This window comes from Ovis aries, chromosome 2 (genome assembly GCF_016772045.2).
Source record: "Ovis aries strain OAR_USU_Benz2616 breed Rambouillet chromosome 2, ARS-UI_Ramb_v3.0, whole genome shotgun sequence".
Lineage (NCBI taxonomy): Eukaryota > Metazoa > Chordata > Mammalia > Artiodactyla > Bovidae > Ovis > Ovis aries.
In genome coordinates this window covers 186,634,557-186,653,258 of record NC_056055.1, presented here as the reverse complement: position 1 = coordinate 186,653,258, position 18,702 = coordinate 186,634,557, and the positions used below count along the sequence as shown (strand labels likewise).

The 18,702-nt window shown below is 45.7% G+C and overlaps 1 protein-coding gene across 16 annotated transcripts in view; it reads left to right on the top strand.

Annotated features, from left to right (window-relative positions):
* Positions 1-5,467, top strand: part of CLASP1 (cytoplasmic linker associated protein 1) — a 272,898-nt gene extending 267,431 nt beyond the window's left edge. For all 16 annotated transcript variants that reach the window (XM_060411218.1, XM_060411217.1, XM_060411213.1 and 13 more), the window contains one exon: positions 2,533-5,467. In XM_060411218.1, coding sequence (XP_060267201.1) covers positions 2,533-2,619 — 87 coding nt within the window. In that variant the 3' untranslated portion in view covers positions 2,620-5,467. The remainder of the gene's footprint in view (positions 1-2,532) is intronic.
* The last annotated feature ends 13,235 nt before the right edge of the window (positions 5,468-18,702 follow it).

Sequence of the window (18,702 nt, the reverse complement as noted above, 5' to 3'; positions counted from 1 at the left end):
CCTTTTTTGATTTAAGCTGTATTTTGCCTAATATTAGTATAGCTACCTGTTCTCTTGGTTACTGTTTGCATGGAATATCCTTTTCTATTCTTCACTTTGAACTATTTGTGTCTTTGGATCTAAAGTGAGTCTCTAATAGACAAAATATAGTTGAATCATGCTTTTTTTTAAAAACCCATGTTGCTGATCTCTGTCTTTTGATTGGAAAATTTAACTCATTCACATTTAAAGTATTTACTGATAAGGAAGAGATTTCTGTCATTTTGGTATTTGTTTTCTGTATGCATAATAGCTTTTTTGCCCCTCATTTTCTGTATTACCATTTTCTTTTGTGTTCGTTTGCTTTTTATACTGAGACGTTTTAATTCTTTTCTCATTTCCCTTTGTATATATTCTATACCTGTTTTCTTTGTGGGTTACATTTGACATCCTAAAGTTATAATCCTATAATTTGAATTTATACCAACTCATTGGGCAAGCTGTCTGAATCCCAGCCATTTCATTTGTAAAATAGGAGAACCTGTTCTGCCTACCTCAGAGGATTGGTTTGAGGTTCAAATATGATTAAAGCTTGTAAACTCAGGGCTTACAAGGGGTTCTGAGTTGCAAATAACTATTAACAATGTTCAGAAGTTCATTTTAACCTGTCCTTCATAGGAATATAACTATCCTGTTTTCTAGATCACTTTTTTCTTCTTTAAAAAATATTTGATTCAGTAAGTATGTATTAGGAACCTGCTGCCTTCAGCATATGGGAAACACCAAACCTTGTTCTCCCTTGAAGTAGCATCAAATAGAGCTGAGGATCAGGACTGGCACTGGGAAGACTTTACAGAGGTCCAGGAGCGACCAGTGGACACCGTGAGACAGGTTCTGGTTGCTGGGTCAAGGCTCAGGAAATGTTTACCTGAGGTCACAGAACTAGTGTTGGAGTTGGTTCTAGAACTCGGCTGGATCTGCTGAGCCTTGGGGCAGTATTTTGTTGAATATACCAGGGTTTCTCTTGAAGCTGGCTGGCCCTGGTCATATCCTCCTGAGCCTTAGAGCATTAAGAACCTGTGTAAAGTGAAAGCATCTTGATCAGCACACTGACTATTATGTTAAAAGGTCTAAGATTTTGAAAGGTGTGGAATGAAAGACAAGCTGGGATATGTCATGTGAATTCATGGCACGCTCCCTGCAGATGAAAAGAGCTAAGTCCTGACATGGAGAGACCCAAGATGGGCTGTTGCATGAAGCCAAAGAACTCCAGGACACTCAGGGCAGAGCTCTCAGACCAGCTGTACATTCTGGGCTCCATGTCTGTCTGGCCACGTGCCTTGCTGGGGCTCAGGGAGACTGTGCCTCGTGAGGAGCACTGCTGGTTGCTGGCATTCTTAATACGGTCAGGCACACTACAGACATCAGGTTATTGGCATTCAACAAACATTCTAAGACCTTTCCCTGATAGCTCAGTTGGTAAAGAATCCGCCTACAATGCAGGAGATCCTGTTTCGATTCCTGGGTCGGGAAGATCTGCTGGAGAAGAGATAGGCTACCCACTCCAGTATTCTTGGGCTTCCCTTGTGGCTCAGCTGCTAAAAAGTCCACCTGCAATGTAAGAGACCTGGGTTGGGAAGATCCCCTGGACAAGGGAAAGGCTTTCCACTCCAGTATTCTGGCCTGGAGAATTCCATGGACTGTTATACAGTCCATGGGGTCACAAAGAGTCAGACATGACTGAGTGAGTTTCACTTTACTATGTACGTTACATGCTGCTTTAGGTGTTTTGAGGGTCCAAGGGGCTTAAGTTAGAACCAAATGAGATGTGAGATGTGGAAGGCCTGTTGTGGGGAAGCACTGTGCCCAACAAAGGTATATTGTATAGTGACCCAGCATCTGACCTCTGGGAGACTGAGTCTTGTTACAAAGATGCAGCCCACTGCTGCCCCCAGCATAAGGTGGCATGTGCTGAGCCACAGTGGGCAGAGTGGGGTCCCAGGAGCAGAAGGACCAAGGATGCAGATGGGAGCAGCCTGAAGGTGGGCCTCAGATGCTGTATGAATCAGCAGGTGTTGTGCCCATGGACAGCAGTGGGTGCAGATGAGGTGTGTGATGGGGAAGGAGCAATTTCTACAAAGGTGTGAGGATGGAAAACCTGACCTCTGGCCTTGGCTTAGTTTCTTTATCCCAATAGAGTAGGCATTGCACCCTCTCCTCCTGCTGGCTTGGGTGGAGCTGCACCGGCTGCCTTGCCCCCGAGTGTGTGGGTCTGCCTCTGGAGAGCCTTTTTGCAGGCAGCCCTGAGGCCCACCTCGTGGTAGCAGGTGGCCCTCTTTTCCTGATAACCTCTCATGCCCCCTCCTCTAATCTGACCTCCTGATCGCCCACTGGCCCCAGGCAGGTGGTTTGGGCGAGTGGTAGGCACTTAGGGAATGTCTGTGCAGTGACTTTCTCCACTAAGGGACGTGCTGTTTTCTTATGGTCACCTGGGCTTTCTTGCTTACTTTCTGATTTTCTTCCTTCTCATCCATTTGTATTTTTTCTTTGCAGATGAAGCTGCTCAACTTATACATAAAGAGGGCACAGACCACGAACAGCAACAGCAGCTCCTCCTCTGATGTCTCCACCCACAGCTAATGCAACGCCAGAATCTCTGTGTAGCCCTGGAAGCAATCGGTGGTGCCTCAGAGACCTCCCTTCCACCCCCCATCGGCTGCCCAGTCAGGACCGGAGGCCCGCAGATATTTATTACAATCAGTATTTTGATCCCTTCCAGGTTTTGTGTAGAATCATACTGGTATTGAATGTAAGGGAAGCAAGGCCTGTATTTCATCTTCCTGCAGAACAGAAGGAATAAGAAAAGAGCCATACTCAAACCGTCTTGTCCAGCCTGCTGAGGTTGTAAAACCGTGTGTGTGGGGTGCAGTTCTTAAAAGTCAGAGCTCTCTAGCTGATACATGGTAGAAAGTAGCATGTTCTCTTCAGTTAATAACCAGGAGGTTTGAGGAGGCTGTATTGAGTTGTGTTTCTTTCATTCTGGCTCCCTTGCCTCTGGATCTGGCCTGTGTGGGGGCCGAGCCCACACCCTTCACAACTGACACCACAAAAGGGTTTTATATGTTTTAGGCTGCATTTTGAGACAGCAGCAGCAGCAAGAATATGAGTCAAGTCTTGGCAAGAAATGCGAAAAAAGCCCAAAGATGGCCTTTTAATGAACATGTCATATTTTGCTTACACTCTGCAGCCTGGGGGCTGGCACCCTTCACTGCCTCCTTCCAGGATGGGCTCCCGGCTCCTCCAAACAGCCCCACTGATGCCACCCCTTCCCCAGAGCTGCCGGGGCAGAGATCTGTGACAGTTGTGATCCAAACACAGAAATCAAGGTAAACGATAGCCTCAGTTAGTGTGTGCTTGAAGTGGGACTTCACACAGCATTGAAAACCCAAGAGGGGCTGCTGGGTTTACTGCGGAGATCCTGGGAAGCACTACGGAAGAGCACTGCCCCTGGAGGCTCGGGTCTAGTGTCTCTTTTCCCCGAGCTGCACGATTCCACAGTGTTCTTTCAGTCAGATACTTGGCAACTCTGCCATCTCAGTTTTGATTTCTTTGTTTAATTTGGGATTGAGATCAAAGAAAAATCTAAAGAAACCAGGTTATCAGGATCATTTTTAAATTTTGTGAACTGAAGTACTTCCTCGATCACCTGTTGAAATAATCATGGCTTAAGGAAAAGTAATTACGATGTGCAGCGAATTGCAGAGAAACAGGATTTGAACCAGTTTAGAGTCTGTTTTTCCTTCAGTGAGAAACTTACCCTTTAAAATGTTTTCTTGAGGGTTACATTGCTTCAGTAAAGGTGACTACAGATCTCAAGTGTGTGTAACTTAAGTTTCAAGTAAAATTCTTCAAACCAAATGGAAATTCTTTTTGCAATCATGGAAACATTTTAGACTCTCTAAACTAAACTGGTTTTTCCATATTTCCTTATGGAAATTCGTTCAGTTCTTTTTCCCATGCCTGTTCTGATGTTAATTTTTAATGAGGTGTTTGCTGCTCAGGTGCAGAATCTTGGCAACTGCCAGGTTGTATGGTTCCCACCTCTGAGCTCTAGCTTGACGTTGGAAGTCGTGAAAGACACTGTAACAGAACATAACTTGTTTTCATTCAGAATTTATTTTAGATACTTTATTTGGAAATAGGCACCGAAAATGGAGGTCCAGGAGCAGTGAGGCTGGGGTGCCTTCACTGCATGTGTGTGTGTGTGGGTGTGTGTGTGGGTGTGTGTAGGGGGTATCCTGCACGTGTAGGAGGTGCCCTGCTGCTGCTGTTGAGAGAACTTCAGGGGTGTGTTTTAAGTGATCAAACATCGTTGACTCTTGGCTCAAAACATAGCAGGACCAGGCCTTACTTCCATTGATAAATACCGTTTGTTCATATGTCGCTTTTGGGGGTTTTTTTCTTACCCCCTACAAACAAGTCCAAGTGTCTGATGACTTCTGGGGCAGAAACTGTGTTTTTTCCTGCCTAGTGTGTGTAGAAAGGCCTTTCTCCTTCAGCTCGTGGACACCCAGGTTGCTGCGGCCCCCTACCCTGAAGTCAGGAAGGACGTTGAGCATGGCCGCGTGTCCTCCTGGCACTCACAAAGGGCTCGCCTTGAATGTCACTTGCCCAACCTTGGTCTCCCAACGCAGAGGGAGCCGCCACCCCCAGGTCTCTGGGCCTCCTGGGAGGAGACTCGCATGCAGCCACAACCTCAGGGGGCCACCCCCTCCAACCGACAGCTGCAACTGCCCTGCCTGGCCGCCGCCTCCCTGCAGGCCTCCTGTCTGGATGAAACAACAGAACACAAGCGAGCAAAGCGCCCAAAACTCGAGTCTGCCTCCCCATTCGCCTGACTGTCCAGGGCTATGAGAAGCCCACTGGGGCCAGGTCGCCTGGCTCCTGCTTCCCCTCCCACTGTGGCCCGCGGGAGGCACACGGCCTTCCTGGGGCACTGTAGCCACAGGCGCCTGCCACAGCCCCACTAGCTTCTCAGTCATGCAGGCAATGCAGCTGCGCCTGATTTGTCTCCTAAATCTTTTTCTTTCCCCGCCGCCCTTTATTTATCAAGCATAATATTACACATTAAAGAAGAGCAAATAAGAACTTTGTAGAACCTCACCAGGACTTTGCTAACGATGATAATTTGAAAATGAGAACAACGCTCTGAAAAATATCCACCACCAAAATAGTTTTGTTGGCACTGTTCACACGCATGGTCCCCCACATCCCCAGGTTGGGTTTTTGTTTTTTGGTTTTGGTTTTTTTGGGGGCTTTTTCATGTTACATCCATATCTGTATTTATATCTTATTTGTTTCACTTTCAAGTGTATCATGGCAAATGTACAGATTTTCTTTTTTTGTTAATAATGTGCTAGGATTTGCTAAAAAAGGAAACACAAAAACCCTTTTGAGTTTGCCCTAGAATAAATGAGACTTAATTCAGTTTCTGACGTCCGAGTTGTCTTTTTTGTTGCCATGCCCTGTAGGTAGCATATCCCATCTCTGGGACATCAGGACAAGGCCACATTTCAGAAGGACTGAGGGGCTATGTTGGGGATCTCATGAGGTCAGTAGATGGGAATGCAGGGGCATACCCATGCCCTAGGGGCCAGGGGCCGAGAACAGGCCAGAGGCAGATAGAACTCGCGGGGAAGAGTTTGGGGGAGCCCTGTCAGCTGCAGGCCTGTGGAGGAACAGGTGCACGACCAAAGGGTGCTGGCCCCACCTCTTTGGCATCTCACTTTGATTTAAGAACAATTTTGAGTCTTCAGTTCTGTGATGTATCTCAGTTTCCCTGCCTGGTGACTGTGAGCCCCTTCTCCCCTGTGGCCCACCTCCTCCTGCCCACTGGACGTGAGCTCACAATTGGTATAAAAATCAAGAGCTGGGTTCAAATTTCTGCTCTCTCCCTCACCCCCTCGGACCACTGTTCTCGTGGATAAACCTGAGTCAGACCTCATGGATGTGCTGGGAGGGCCCGTGAGTGACGTAAGTAAAGCTGCAGCCCAGCCCTTTGCTGTGGCCAGAGGGACACAAAGGAAGCTAGCTAAGGTCCCCCCCAACACTCCCTCCCCACCCCTGGGGCCTGGTGTGCCCAGCACCTGTTACTCAGGAGCAGATGTGCCATCTGTGCATGTGGGTTTCTAACCCCTGCAGCCCCTCTTACCCCAAGGCTGCTCAGCCATGGCTAGGGGGGTGGGCACAGATGCCCGCCGTAATCAGCGGGGCTTGACTTGGGATCTGAACAACCTTCTCTGCAGAGGAATGCCCCCTTTCCACTCTCACAGTTCTGCTCTCAAGTGTAGGTTTCAGGACCCCCTGAGGCTGTCCAGAGGTTCCACGGGGAAAACGTGTGATTTACAGAACGCTGCTCTTGCCTTTCCCAGGTCATGAGTGGAGGGGGTGGGGAAGTGGAGCAGCGGCTGGCAGGCAGCGTTAATTAACGTCACGGACGAGGCACTTAGACTTCTGAAGTGTTCTCATCTGTAGCATCTTCTGGTTCTTAGACCAGTCGTGAGATGCAGGTGAGGGACTTACTGTCATGTCCCCGCTCCAGGTAGGCAAGCTGAGACTCGGGCACAGTGCCAGTCAGGTGGAGATAAGGGGAGTGGGGGCCTGACTGCAGGCTCCTGCCTCATTCTGCCTCCTCACCCTTCATACATCTCTGACCTCCCTGTGGGCATCTCAGAGTCCCCTGGGGAGCTGCTAAGCAGAAGGCAGATTCCCACCTGGGTGTTGATTCTGTAGCGCCTGGGGCCTGGGCGTTTGTCACTAGTTCCTGGGTGGTGCTGATGCTGACGGACTGCAAGCACAGTTGGAGAATCATCGTGGAACATTTTTCTGAAAACAAGGCAAGTGGTTTGGTTCCCAGATTTGGGACACTCTTTGAGACAGGCTGTTGCAGGAAACAGCGCCAGACTTCGGGAACATCAGCCATACCATCCCTGATGTATCCAGCTGAGCATCTAGACCAGGACCTCTGTCTGCTGTGAGCAGAGGGAAACCAGGAGTGTCTCGAGGGGACGTATGACCCCCTGGGGCATAAAGCTTCCCTCCCACCCAGCCTAAGCCTGGACCCTGCCTGCCTTCCCATTTCCTCCAGTATTTATTAACTCCTACTGCAGTGGCTCCAGGCAAGAACGGACAAAGGTCATGTGAATCGGCATCTAATCCCAGATTATGTATTTAAAAAACATTAAAATGCTTCCACACCAGTGCCCTCTGCAGACACCGGGCCTGCTGCCAGTACTGAGGCCCCGGAGGTGGATTCCATGGGACACTGGGGCCCCTCTACAGGGGCTGAGTTCCTGAGCAGACTCCCAGCAGCTCTGGGATCCCCCTACTCCCCTGGGTGTCCCACAAGGGGTGAGGGGTGGGGCAGGAAGGGCTGTAGACCTGGGCCCTGACAGCATCACCTCCCCCAGCAACGTTCAGGCCCCAGTGGCTGCTTTGCCTAGAAAACTTGGAAGCCTTTGCTGACTTACTGCGTGAAGCCTCATAACAAACTTGAGAGGTCGGTCCCACGATTACTCCCATTTTGCAGATGGGAAGTAGAGGCACAGAGAGGTTGAGTAACTTACCTAAGGTCACAGAGCTAACAAAGTAAAGTGAAAATGTTAGCACTCAGTTGTGTCTGACTCCGTGTGATCCCATGGCCTGTAGCCCGCCAGGCTCTTCTGTTTGACATTCTCCAGGCAAGAATACTGGAGTGCCTTGCCTTTTTCTTCTCCAGGGGATCCTCCCGACCCAGGGATCGAACCCAAGTCTCCCACATTGCAGGCAGATTCTTTACCTTCTGAGCCACCAGGGAAGCCCACAAGAGGCAAAGCTGAGATTCAAACCCAGGACATCCCCTCTGGCCTGAACTAGAGTCTCTGTCCCTTCGTAAAGCTTCTATTTCCATACACCTCTCATGTTAGTGAGGAATGGTCCCTGGTCAGAGGTCTGCTGAGCTGTTTGACATTGCACTCATGGTAAACATTTCTGGAATCCCCCTGGGGTCCAGCTCCCAGGCCTCACAAGGAGGAGAAGGCTCACCTGGGCGTAGGATGTCTGGGTTGTGAATCCAACTCTGTTTCAGGGTCTGTGACTTTGGCTGAATGACTCCAGATTAGGATGACCTTAGCTTCTCCTCTAGAATCCTAGTGGCAGGGAATTGAGAGGGGTCCAGTGTGGGGGGGTGGGGGTGGGGCACATGAAGATTAGCATAAAGTTCTTGGACTCTCAACTCTTAGCTCTCACCTTCCTCTTTCACCCCATTCTGGGTCACTGCACCCCAATAACTTTCCTGCCTCGGGGCCTTTGCGTTTCTTCTCCCTTTCTCTGATCCCTTTCCTTGCCCCATTTGTGCGCCCACATACGCACACATACACACCCCAATACGTGGACTTCCTCTGGCTAACTTTATGGACATTTTAGATCTTGGCTTAAATGCCAGCTCATTACTTTAGAGAAGTATATAAATTAGGCCTTTTATTTTCCCCTCCTCATCACACTTTATATGTGCAGATTTTTTGTCTGATTTTCCTAGATCTGTGGGCAAGAACCAGGCCTGTCTCGTGTCCCTCTGTAGTCCTAACACTTGGCTCATGCACCTGGCTCGCAGTGGGTGCTGAGTGAATGCATGAATGGCTAGCTTGCCTGTATCCTTGGTACCGAAGGATGCAGTCACCACTGCTGTGCCATCTGGGTTCAATTCCCGGTGCTCATTTGACCTCAGGCATGGTTTCTAACCTCTTCCTGCCCCTACTTCTTCCTCTGAATGGACAGAGTGCTAATGGCAGCAGTACCTTTCTCACAGAATATTCCTAAATCACTCAGAAAGGTGCCCTGGACACTGCCTGGATTGCAAAGTCATTATTTTTTAATTGAAGTACAGTTGATTTACAATGTTGTGCTAACTTTTGCTGTACAGCAAAGTTATTCCCATATATATATATATATATATATATATATATATATATATTCTTTTTCATACTCTTTTCCATTAGTTTATCACAGGATTTTGGAATATAGTTCCCTGTGCTCTACAGTAGGACCTTGTTTTTTATCAGCCATTACTTTGTATTCAGTGATCACTTAGACCAATTAAGTAGGGGAGAGAGCTTGACCTTAAAGCTGGCATGGGTTCCCATGCTGTCTTCCCCATTTCTGTGTAGTTGGCCCTCTGTGTCCCGGGATGTGAAACCTGCAGAGACAGAGGGCTGATTTAATCTCAAGGGCATCTCTCAGCTTCTATCAGCCCTAACGTCATGGGGCAGCATGGCCAACGTGGAAAACAGTTTGGCATTCTCTGTTAAGATTGAAGATTCATATACCTTACAACTTATCAGCCCCACTTGTGGGGTAGGCCCTGAACAAGGCCAGTGAGTGTTCCTGAAGACTCAGTAACAGGATTCTCAAAGGCCAAGCAGGGCATAGCCCCAATGGGCCCGGGAGCAGGGTGTGCAAGAATTAGCGAGACGGTTGCATCATGGAATCTGACACAGAAGTGAACACAAGTGAACTGCTGGTGGGTTTATCAGCATGATAACTCTTAGGAAAATCAGTTTGAGGGGAAGTAAAAGCATCACAGAACAATGTGTAGTCTTATTTTTTAAAGGTGAAAATAACCCAAACTAACCAAGTATATTTTAGAGACACATAGGCTGTGACAAAACCCCACAAAGCATGTAGATATGAAACAAGATTCCAAGAGTGTTGTGTGATTGTGAAGGTAGGCGTCAAAAATCCTGAACAGTAACCATAGAAACCAGATCAATAAAATCCTAGTTGGAGTTTATAGTGCAAAAAAGAGCATTTCGCAAACTGGGAGATTTCAAAGCCCAAACTGATAATGCTTGTGTCACAGGATGGTTTATAAAGTGAAAATGGGAAAGTTGTTTAACCTTTTATGTCAAACAGTTATTACAGCAGGACTTTTCCGATGGCAGGAATTGGTTAAAAGTGATTATCTTATACTGTTTTAGGAAGATGACTTAAGTTTCTTTTATGACTGTCAAAGGCATTTATAAGAAACAGGAAAACATCGTTTCACTTATGTTTATGAAATAAGCTAGGTGCGCTAGGCTTGCAAGGTTCTGTCTGTCCAGGGCACTTTCCAGTTTCATCTCTGTTTTGAACTTTGCTTGAACACAGGGGAACAGGACAAGGAGCCTCATGGTGATGATGTTTTGGATCATAATTTGGATGATGGATTCACAAGTGTTTTATTTATTTATTTTTAATCAATTTATTTATTATAATTGGAGGCTAAATTTTTTTTTACTGGTTCACTTTTTAAATTAAATTAATTAATTTAATATAATTGGAGGCTAATTACTTTATAATATTATAGTGTTTTTTTCCATACATTGACATGAATCAGCCATGGGTATACATGTGTTCCCCTCCCACCTCCCTCCCCATCCCATCCCTCAGAGTCATCCCAGTGCACCAGCCCTGAGCACCCTGTCTCATGCATCGAACCTGGACTGGAGATCTATGTCACCGATGATAATATATATGTTTCAATTCTATTCTCTCAAATCATCCCACACTCACCTTCTCCCACAGAGTCCAAAAGTCTGTTATTTACATCTGTGTCTCTTTTGCTGTCTCGCATACAGGGTTATCGTTACCATCTTTCTAAATTCCATATATATGCGTTAATATGCTGTATTGGTGTTTTTCTTTCCGACTTACTTCACTCTATATAATAGGCTCCAATTTCATCCACCTCATTAGAACTGATGCAAATGCATTCTTTTTAATAGCTGAGTAATACTCCATTGTGTATATGTACCACAGCTTTCTTATCCATTCATCTGCTGATGGGCATCTAGGTTGCCTCCATGTCCTGGCTATTATAAACAGTGCTGCGATGAACATTGGGGTACAAGTGCGCTTTCAATTCTGGTTTCCCCGGTGTGTATGCCCAGCAGTGGGATTGCTGGGTCATATGGCAGTTCTATTTCCAGTTTTTAAGGAATCTCCACACTATTCTCCATAGTGGCTGTACTAGTTTGCATTCCCACCAACAGTGTAAGAGGGTTCCCTTTTCTCCACACCCTCTCCAGCATTTACTGTTTGTAGACTTTTGGACAGCAGCCATTCTGATCAGTGTGAGATGGTACCTCATTGCGGTTTTGATTTGCATTTCTCTGATAATGAGTGATGTTGAGCATCTTTTCATGTGTTTGTTAGCCATCTGTATGTCTTCTTTGGAGAAATGTCTGTTTAGTTCTTTGGCCCATTATTTCATTGGGTCGTTTATTTTCTGGAATTGAGCTGCAGGAGCTGCTTGTATATTTTTGAGATTAATTCTCTGTCAGTTGCTTTGTTTGCTATTATTTTCTCCCATTATGAAGGCTGTCTTTTCACCTTTTTATAGTTTCCTTCGTTGTGCAAAAGCTTTTAAGTTTAATTAGGTCCCATTTGTTTATTTTGGCTTTTATTTCCATTACTCTGGGAGGTGGGTCATAGAAGATCCTGCTGTGATTTATGTCAGAAAGTGTTTTGCCTATGTTTTCCTCTAGGAGTTTTACAGTTTCTAGTCTTACATTTAGATCTTTAATCCATTTTGAGTTTATTTTTGTGTATGGTGTTAGAAAGTGTTCTAGTTTCATTCTTTTACAAGTGGTTGACCAGTTTTCCCAGCACCATTTTTTAAAGAGTGTCTTTTCTCCATTATATATTCTTGTGGAGGCTAATTTTTATAGCTTGTAAACAACCTTTATGTAATATGTTTTCTCTCATAGTATTAAATATTTCATAATTTAAAAACAAAAAGATATGTGAGCATGCTAAGTTGGAGTTATTTGATGATTTGATGAGTCTATTAATCCTTTGGATTAGCATAGAGATAGAAAATCCCCAGTTTTAAACTCTTGTAGGTAATTTGCAGATCTCTGAGAATACATCTGGAGAGCATCCTTCAAGGAATTCTGTGCCACACGGGGCCATCTGTGGTCGTAACAGTCCTGTGTCTGAGCAGAGGCTCTGGATACAGCTTACCACCCTTTAGAGGACACCCTCTCTGCACAGAACAATGGGAAAGGATGAGCATGCAAGATCTTCTTAGCACCAGTTTCTCACAGCCCCTTGGGCCCCTAAATACTACGGAAGTTTTGTCCGTGTGGCCACCTGTTCCTCCTCGCTCACTCCTCTCCCACCCAGTTATATCTCCTATTGTTGTTGTTTTTTTCTTTTTTTGTAAAGCAATTATATTGCAATACAAAATATATATGCATCTCAAAAGGAAATGAAGCTAAACAGACGGGTCGCCCAGTGGTGGAGAATTCATCTGACAGTGCCGGGGACATGGGTTTGATCCCTGGTCCAGGAATACTCCACATGCTTTGGGGCAACTAAGCCTGTGTGCCACAACTGCTGAGCCTGGGTGGGGCAACTTGCTCTTTTAGATGGGCAAGAGGCAAATGAAAGATGCTCACCAGCGCTAAACAATAAGAAATGCAAAACAAAGCTACAATGATGCATCACCTCATGCCAGTCAGAATAACAGTTAACAAAGAGCCCACTAATAATATCATAAACACTGAAGAGGCCTGGAGATCAGGGAACCTCCTACACGGCTGGAGAGAATGTAAACTGGGGCAGTCATGGGGCGAGCACAGTGTGGAAGTTCCTTAAAAAACGTAACCTCCTAACATTTAAGGAGATGAATTCCATGAAAAATAGACAAAACAGATTAATTGACAAATTGACAAGTTTTGCAGTTTTTAGTCAATCATCTGCAATTCTGAAATGACCAGTTTTGATCTAGCATTTCTAAATTCTCTAAGTTAAATGTGTACGAATACACATCAGTTCAGTTCAGTTCAGTTCAGTCGCTCAGTCGTGTCCAACTCTTCAAGACCCCATGAATCGCAGCAGGGCAGGCCTCCCTGTTCATAACCATCTTCCGGAATTCACTCAGACTCATGTCCATTGAGTCAGTGATGCCATCCAGCCATCTCATCCTCGGTCGTCCCCTTCTTCTCCTGCCCCCAATCCCTCCCAGCATCATAGTCTTTTCCAATGAGTCAACTCTTCGCATGAGGTGGCCAAAGTACTGGAGCTTCAGCTTTAGCATCATTCCTTCCAAAGAAATCCCAGGGCTAATCTCCTTCAGAATGGACTGGTTGGATCTCCTTGCAGTCCAAGGGACTCTCAAGAGTCTTCAACACCAGTTCAAAAGAATCAATTCTTCGGTGATCAGCCTTCCTCACAGTCCAACTCTCACATCCATACATGACCTCAGGAAAAATAAAGTCTGACACTGTTTCCCCTGTTTCCCCATCTATTTCCCATGAAGTGATGGGATCAGATGCCATGATCTTCGTTTTCTGAATGTTGAGCTTTAAGCCAACTTTTTCACTCTCCTTCACTTCCGTCAAGAGGCTTTTTAGTTCCTCTTCACTTTCTGCCATAAGGGTGGTGTCATCTGCATATTTGAGGTTATTGATATTTCTCCCAGCAATCTTGATTCCAGCTCGTGTTTCTTCCAGTCCAGCGTTTCTCATGATGTACTCTGCAGAGAAGTTAAATAAGCAGCGTGACAATATACAGCCTTGACGTACTCCTTTTCCTATTTAGAATTGTCACATGAGTGTATGTTCCTCGATTCTCGGTCTCATCACAACAAAGATTTGGAGTGACGAGCTTTAAAGACCCCTTGGCAAGTCACAGCTCTCAGGTCTTGGATAGACCATGTTGTAGCTCTCAGGTCTCCAATGGACCGTGTTATAGCTCTTAGACAAATCAGTGTTACAGCTCAGTTTTACAGCTCTATTTTATTTAGAAGAGAGCAGGAAAATCCATCTTTGAGGCGTGAGAGCATGTCGATCTAAAGACACGAGGAGAGAGCGCCCCAGCACGTGGGAGAGAGAGTGAGCCAGCTAGCTTTGGCTCTATTATTTATATGTTTCTCTCTCCCTGGGCCTGTCCTATGTAAATTGGGCCAGCCAGGAGTGTTGTTTGTTTCACCTGAGGTCCTCACTCCGGTCCTCGGACTGTCTTTTGTTTCATTTTCACGAGCTTTTCCCTTCCTTGTCTGTAGCCACCACCATTTTGGACGCCTCTTCCCTGTTCTACCTACCTAACATTCCACCCTCAAGAGATGGGAGGCCCAATTCTTTGGGCTAAGGGGCGTCAAGGTCTTTCTGGGTACTTCCTGCTGAACTGGGGCGGCGAAGGGTATTGTGCCTCCCCCTCTTGCTAGTCTAAAGCCTCAGAGTCCTTATAGCCGTGTCCATTTAAGGGTGAGTGGTATTTTCTGAGGTCGGCTATAGTTTCCCAGCTTTGTTGAACTGGCACTGTATGTTGTAGCTTGTTGACCTTACCCAGAGGTCTTCTAGGCTGAGACTGGGCCACGTGAGCTTTCTGCCAGTTTGTTTTTCTCTGTTCCGGTTTCCAGCACGATGGGCCTTCCCCTGCACTGGATTTTCTTCACGTTCTGCCTCTACGGTGGGAGCTTCACTGAGTTGGGCTCCTGCTGTGCCTGGCCTCTTCTGCGTGCAGGTTGTTTCAGCCAGGTTACATCCGAGTCACGGCACCACTGATGTCACGTGAGTGTATGTTCCTCGGTTCTTTGTCTCGTCACAACAAAGATTTGGAGCGACGGACATTAAAGCCCTCAGCGCATCACAGCTCTCGGGTCTTGGACAAACGTGTTATAGCTCTTAGGCAAATCAGTGTTACAGCTCCATTTTATTTAGAAGACAGCAGGAGAATACATCCTCGAAGTGTGAGGAATGCCAACCAAAAGACCTGAAGAGAAGAGAGTGGAGGAGCATGTGGGAGAGAGAGAGAGGAAGAGAGAGAGAGAGAGAGAGAGAGAGAGAGCGCGCGAGAGCCCTATTGTTGTTAAGTCACTTAGCTGTGTCTGACTCTTACGACCCCATGACTGCCTCACACCAGGCTTCCCTGTCCTTCACCATCTCCCAGAGTTTGCTCAAGTTTATGTCCATTGTGTTGGTGATGCCATCCAACCATCTCATCCTCTACCACCCTCTTCTCCTGCCTTCAATCTTTTCCAGCATCAGGGTCTTTTCCAATGAGTCAGCTCTTTGCATCAGGTGGCCAAAGTATTGAAGCTGGATCTTCAGCTTCAGTATCAGTCCTTCCAATGAATATTCAGGATTGACTGGTTTGATCTCCTTGAGTTATGCAAGCCTGTTTGTCATGACAAGGCTGTGATCCATGAAGGAGTATACCTCCTAATCAAGGCCAAAAGGTGACATGGTTCAATGTTCTCCAAGTTGAGATGGATCACAGAAGGGCCTGCTTTTTCAGCTGAGTCTGAGTTGCTTCATATTCTTTGTAAGACACACTCCAAGAAGGACACACGTGGAGAGAGATGTCCATAGGGTGATGGTCGCTCCTGGAAACATCAGGCTGCAGAGGAGAGAGGCTGAGTGTGAGAAGGACTGGTATGCTTCACACCTTTCCCTTCTGGCATGCTTTCCTCTATGGCTGGGCCAAACTCTCTTGGTGCTGGGTTCTATGTGTGCCTGGGCTCTGCCAAGGAGATGTGTCTCTGAGAAGGGAAGCAGCATTTGTTGAGGATGGACACAATATTGGGGGTGGGGCTCCTCAGGTGCAGGTTCTAGATGATCTCCAGTGTCATAGCTACCAAGTAGCAGCTGCACCACCAAGGTTCATCCCTTTATCTGGGAAGGAACTGTCCTTGTCTACCGTTGTTCCTGGCTAAGTGGCACCCAACCAGGTCCCCTGGCTCTAGCAAAGATAATGTCCACTCTGTTAAGAAATCTGCTTAAACTAATTGGTACACCATCATTTGTAATCGAGAACCCTGAGTAATAGCAAGACATACAACTCAAATGTCCAGCTGAAGACAAAAAACTAAATAAACATTGGCTTAACCTTTGGATGAAATACTATCCAGCCATGTAAAACTATATGTCTAAAACACTTTTAGGACTTCCTGATGGTCCAGCAGTTAAGAATTCAGTTTCCAATGTAGGGGACTCAGGTTCAATCCCTGGTCAGGAAATAAAGATCCCACATGCCATGGGGAAACAAAGCCCATGAACCGCAATAAGGGAAGCCCACACACTGCAACAAAGAGCCAGCACAGCCAAAATAAAACACAAAGAATTCTCAAAGGTGTGGGGTGAATGCTTACACACATAAAGCGGAAAATGAAAAGAGAGGGAGAATTCCCTTATCCGGTAATGGTGTAATGGATAAATTGGGGTAAACCCTTCTACAGAAGGTAACTAAAAAAATCTGGACAAAATATCTTGAGAATTTGATTAAAGCCATCAGAGATTTAACAAAGTAGTGAAAAATTACAAAGAATTAGCAAGAAATGACAGAAATCTGGAGAGATAGGCTGGTAGTGTTTGCTGATTCAGAAGAGAAAACCAAGACAACAGAGATGTTGGACAAGGCTTCTGATGACCTCACCCCTCAGAAGTAACACTATCCACTGCTGATGCCCCAAGTTCCTGGCAGAAACAAGCACAGCACTTCTCTGGAGGAAGATATTATCTAGACCACAAAAATACTTATACAATTTTTCAAGTATACTATTCAGCACACAATAAATAGGAAAGTGCTATATGAAGGGGCAAAACCAACAGAAACAATAGACAAGGGATGAATCACAACAAGGGTCTTCTCTTATAGCCCAGACAGTAAAGAATCTGCCTGCATTGCAGGAGACCCAGGTTCGATCCCTAGGTTGGGAAGACCCCCTGAAGAAGGAAATGGAAACCCACCCCAGTATTCTGGGCATTGGTGTTCTACCCACTCCAGTGGAATTCCATGGACAGAGGAGCCTGGCAGGCTACAGGCCACGGGGTCACAAAAGAGTCGGACATGACTGAACAACTAACACAGACAAATAGCCACAAAGGCTTCAACTGCTGAGTCACCAAACACAGACTTTAAAATATCCTTATTTAACATGTCTAAAGAGATAAAAGAGAAGATTCAGAATTTCTGCAGAGAACTGGAAGCTTTAAAAAAGCTAAGAAAACAAATTTTTAAAAAGGATGTGGTACAAGTATTTTAATTCTTGGATTGAAAAATATATTAACTGCAATTAACTGACTCTAAGAGGCAGGGACTTCCCTGGTTGTCCAGTGGTTAAAACTCTGCATTTCCACTGCAGGGGGCACAGTTTCAGTCGTTGGCTGGAGAACTAAGATCCCACATGCTACACAGTGTGGCCAAAAACAGACAGACAGACAGACAGACAAGGCAAAACAACTCTTTAACAGCAGATTAGACAAAGCTGAAAAGATGGTTAATGAACTGGAAGGTAGACTAGAAGACAATATCAAGAATGAAGCACAGAGATATTTTAAAATGGAAAATACAGAAGGAATAGTAAGAAACATAGATCTGTAAAAGATGTAAAACCCACATAATGGGAAACTTAGAGTGAACTAAGAAGAGATTTAAGCAGAAGCAATATGTTAAAAAATAATAGCTGAGAATTTTTCAAAATTACTAAAGACTGCAAATTAAAAACTCCATTGAAGTCCACTAAGCAGGACTGGGTTGAAGGTACACTTGCATGACCCTGTGATTGACTTTATCCCTAAATTTTGTGCTATAAGCATCTCATTGCCTTGCTCTAATTTTGATCCTTCCAGTAAAGGCAAATAAAAAAAAGCAAATGTAGGTACATCATAATAAAACTTCATAAAAACAAGACAAAGGGAAAATCTTGAAAGCACTTACAGAAAAACATAGATTACGTTCAAAGAAGCAATGAGACTATCAGCTGACTTTTCAGCAGAAACAATAGAAAAACAGAATAAAATGGAATTCTATACCCAACAAAAACACCCTGTCTGGCAGAAAATGAAATAAATAAAATTTCACACAAATATAAAGCAATAAAATTCTTCATGGGTAGAACTGTATTTTAGAAAATGTTAAAGGGATTCCTCCAGGCAGAAAGAAATGATCTCAAATATTAGAGTTTCGTTACAGAAAGGGCTGTAGATTGATTGAAATGGTAATTATGAGGACGATTTAAAAGATTCTGTGTGAGAAAAGCAACAATAATAATGTCCTGTGGGGAGTTCCTTGGCAGTCCAGTGCTTAGGATTCCAAGCTTTCACTACAGGGGGCACAGGCTTGATCACGGGTTGGGGAACTAAGATCCCACAAGCTTCGCCAAAAAAAAAAAAAAAAGCCTCATGGAGTTTAAAATGTATATGGAACTTAAAATCCATAAAAATGGCACAAAAATTAAAAGGGATCCAAATGAGGTTAAGTGTTCTATAGAAGAAAATAAAAGTACTGATTAACATTTGGTTTTGAAAAGTTACGGATGGACTTTGAAACTTTAAGAAAAACTTAAAAGTCGCAGGTTCAGACATTTGGTGTATGTGCTTGGCTGAGGAGCCAATGGGGCGAAGCTACCTACCATCTGTGGGAATATGACTGAACGCCTCTAAGTCAGAATGCCGCCCAGGCGGGACGATACTGCAGCGCCGCGGGAGCCTCGGGTCGCCGCGGAGGCCTCGGGTGGCCTCCAGAGCCTCGGGTGGCGTCGGGAGCCTCGGGTGGCCTCGGATAGCCGGTCCCCCGCCGCCCCCGCCGGCGGGACGTTACCCGCATCCCTGGGGCGCCGCGCAGCGCCGTGTTCCGCGCATAGAGACCGGGGTCCGGTGCGGAGAGCTCTTCCTCCCACGACACAGGGCGTGGCCGGAAAGG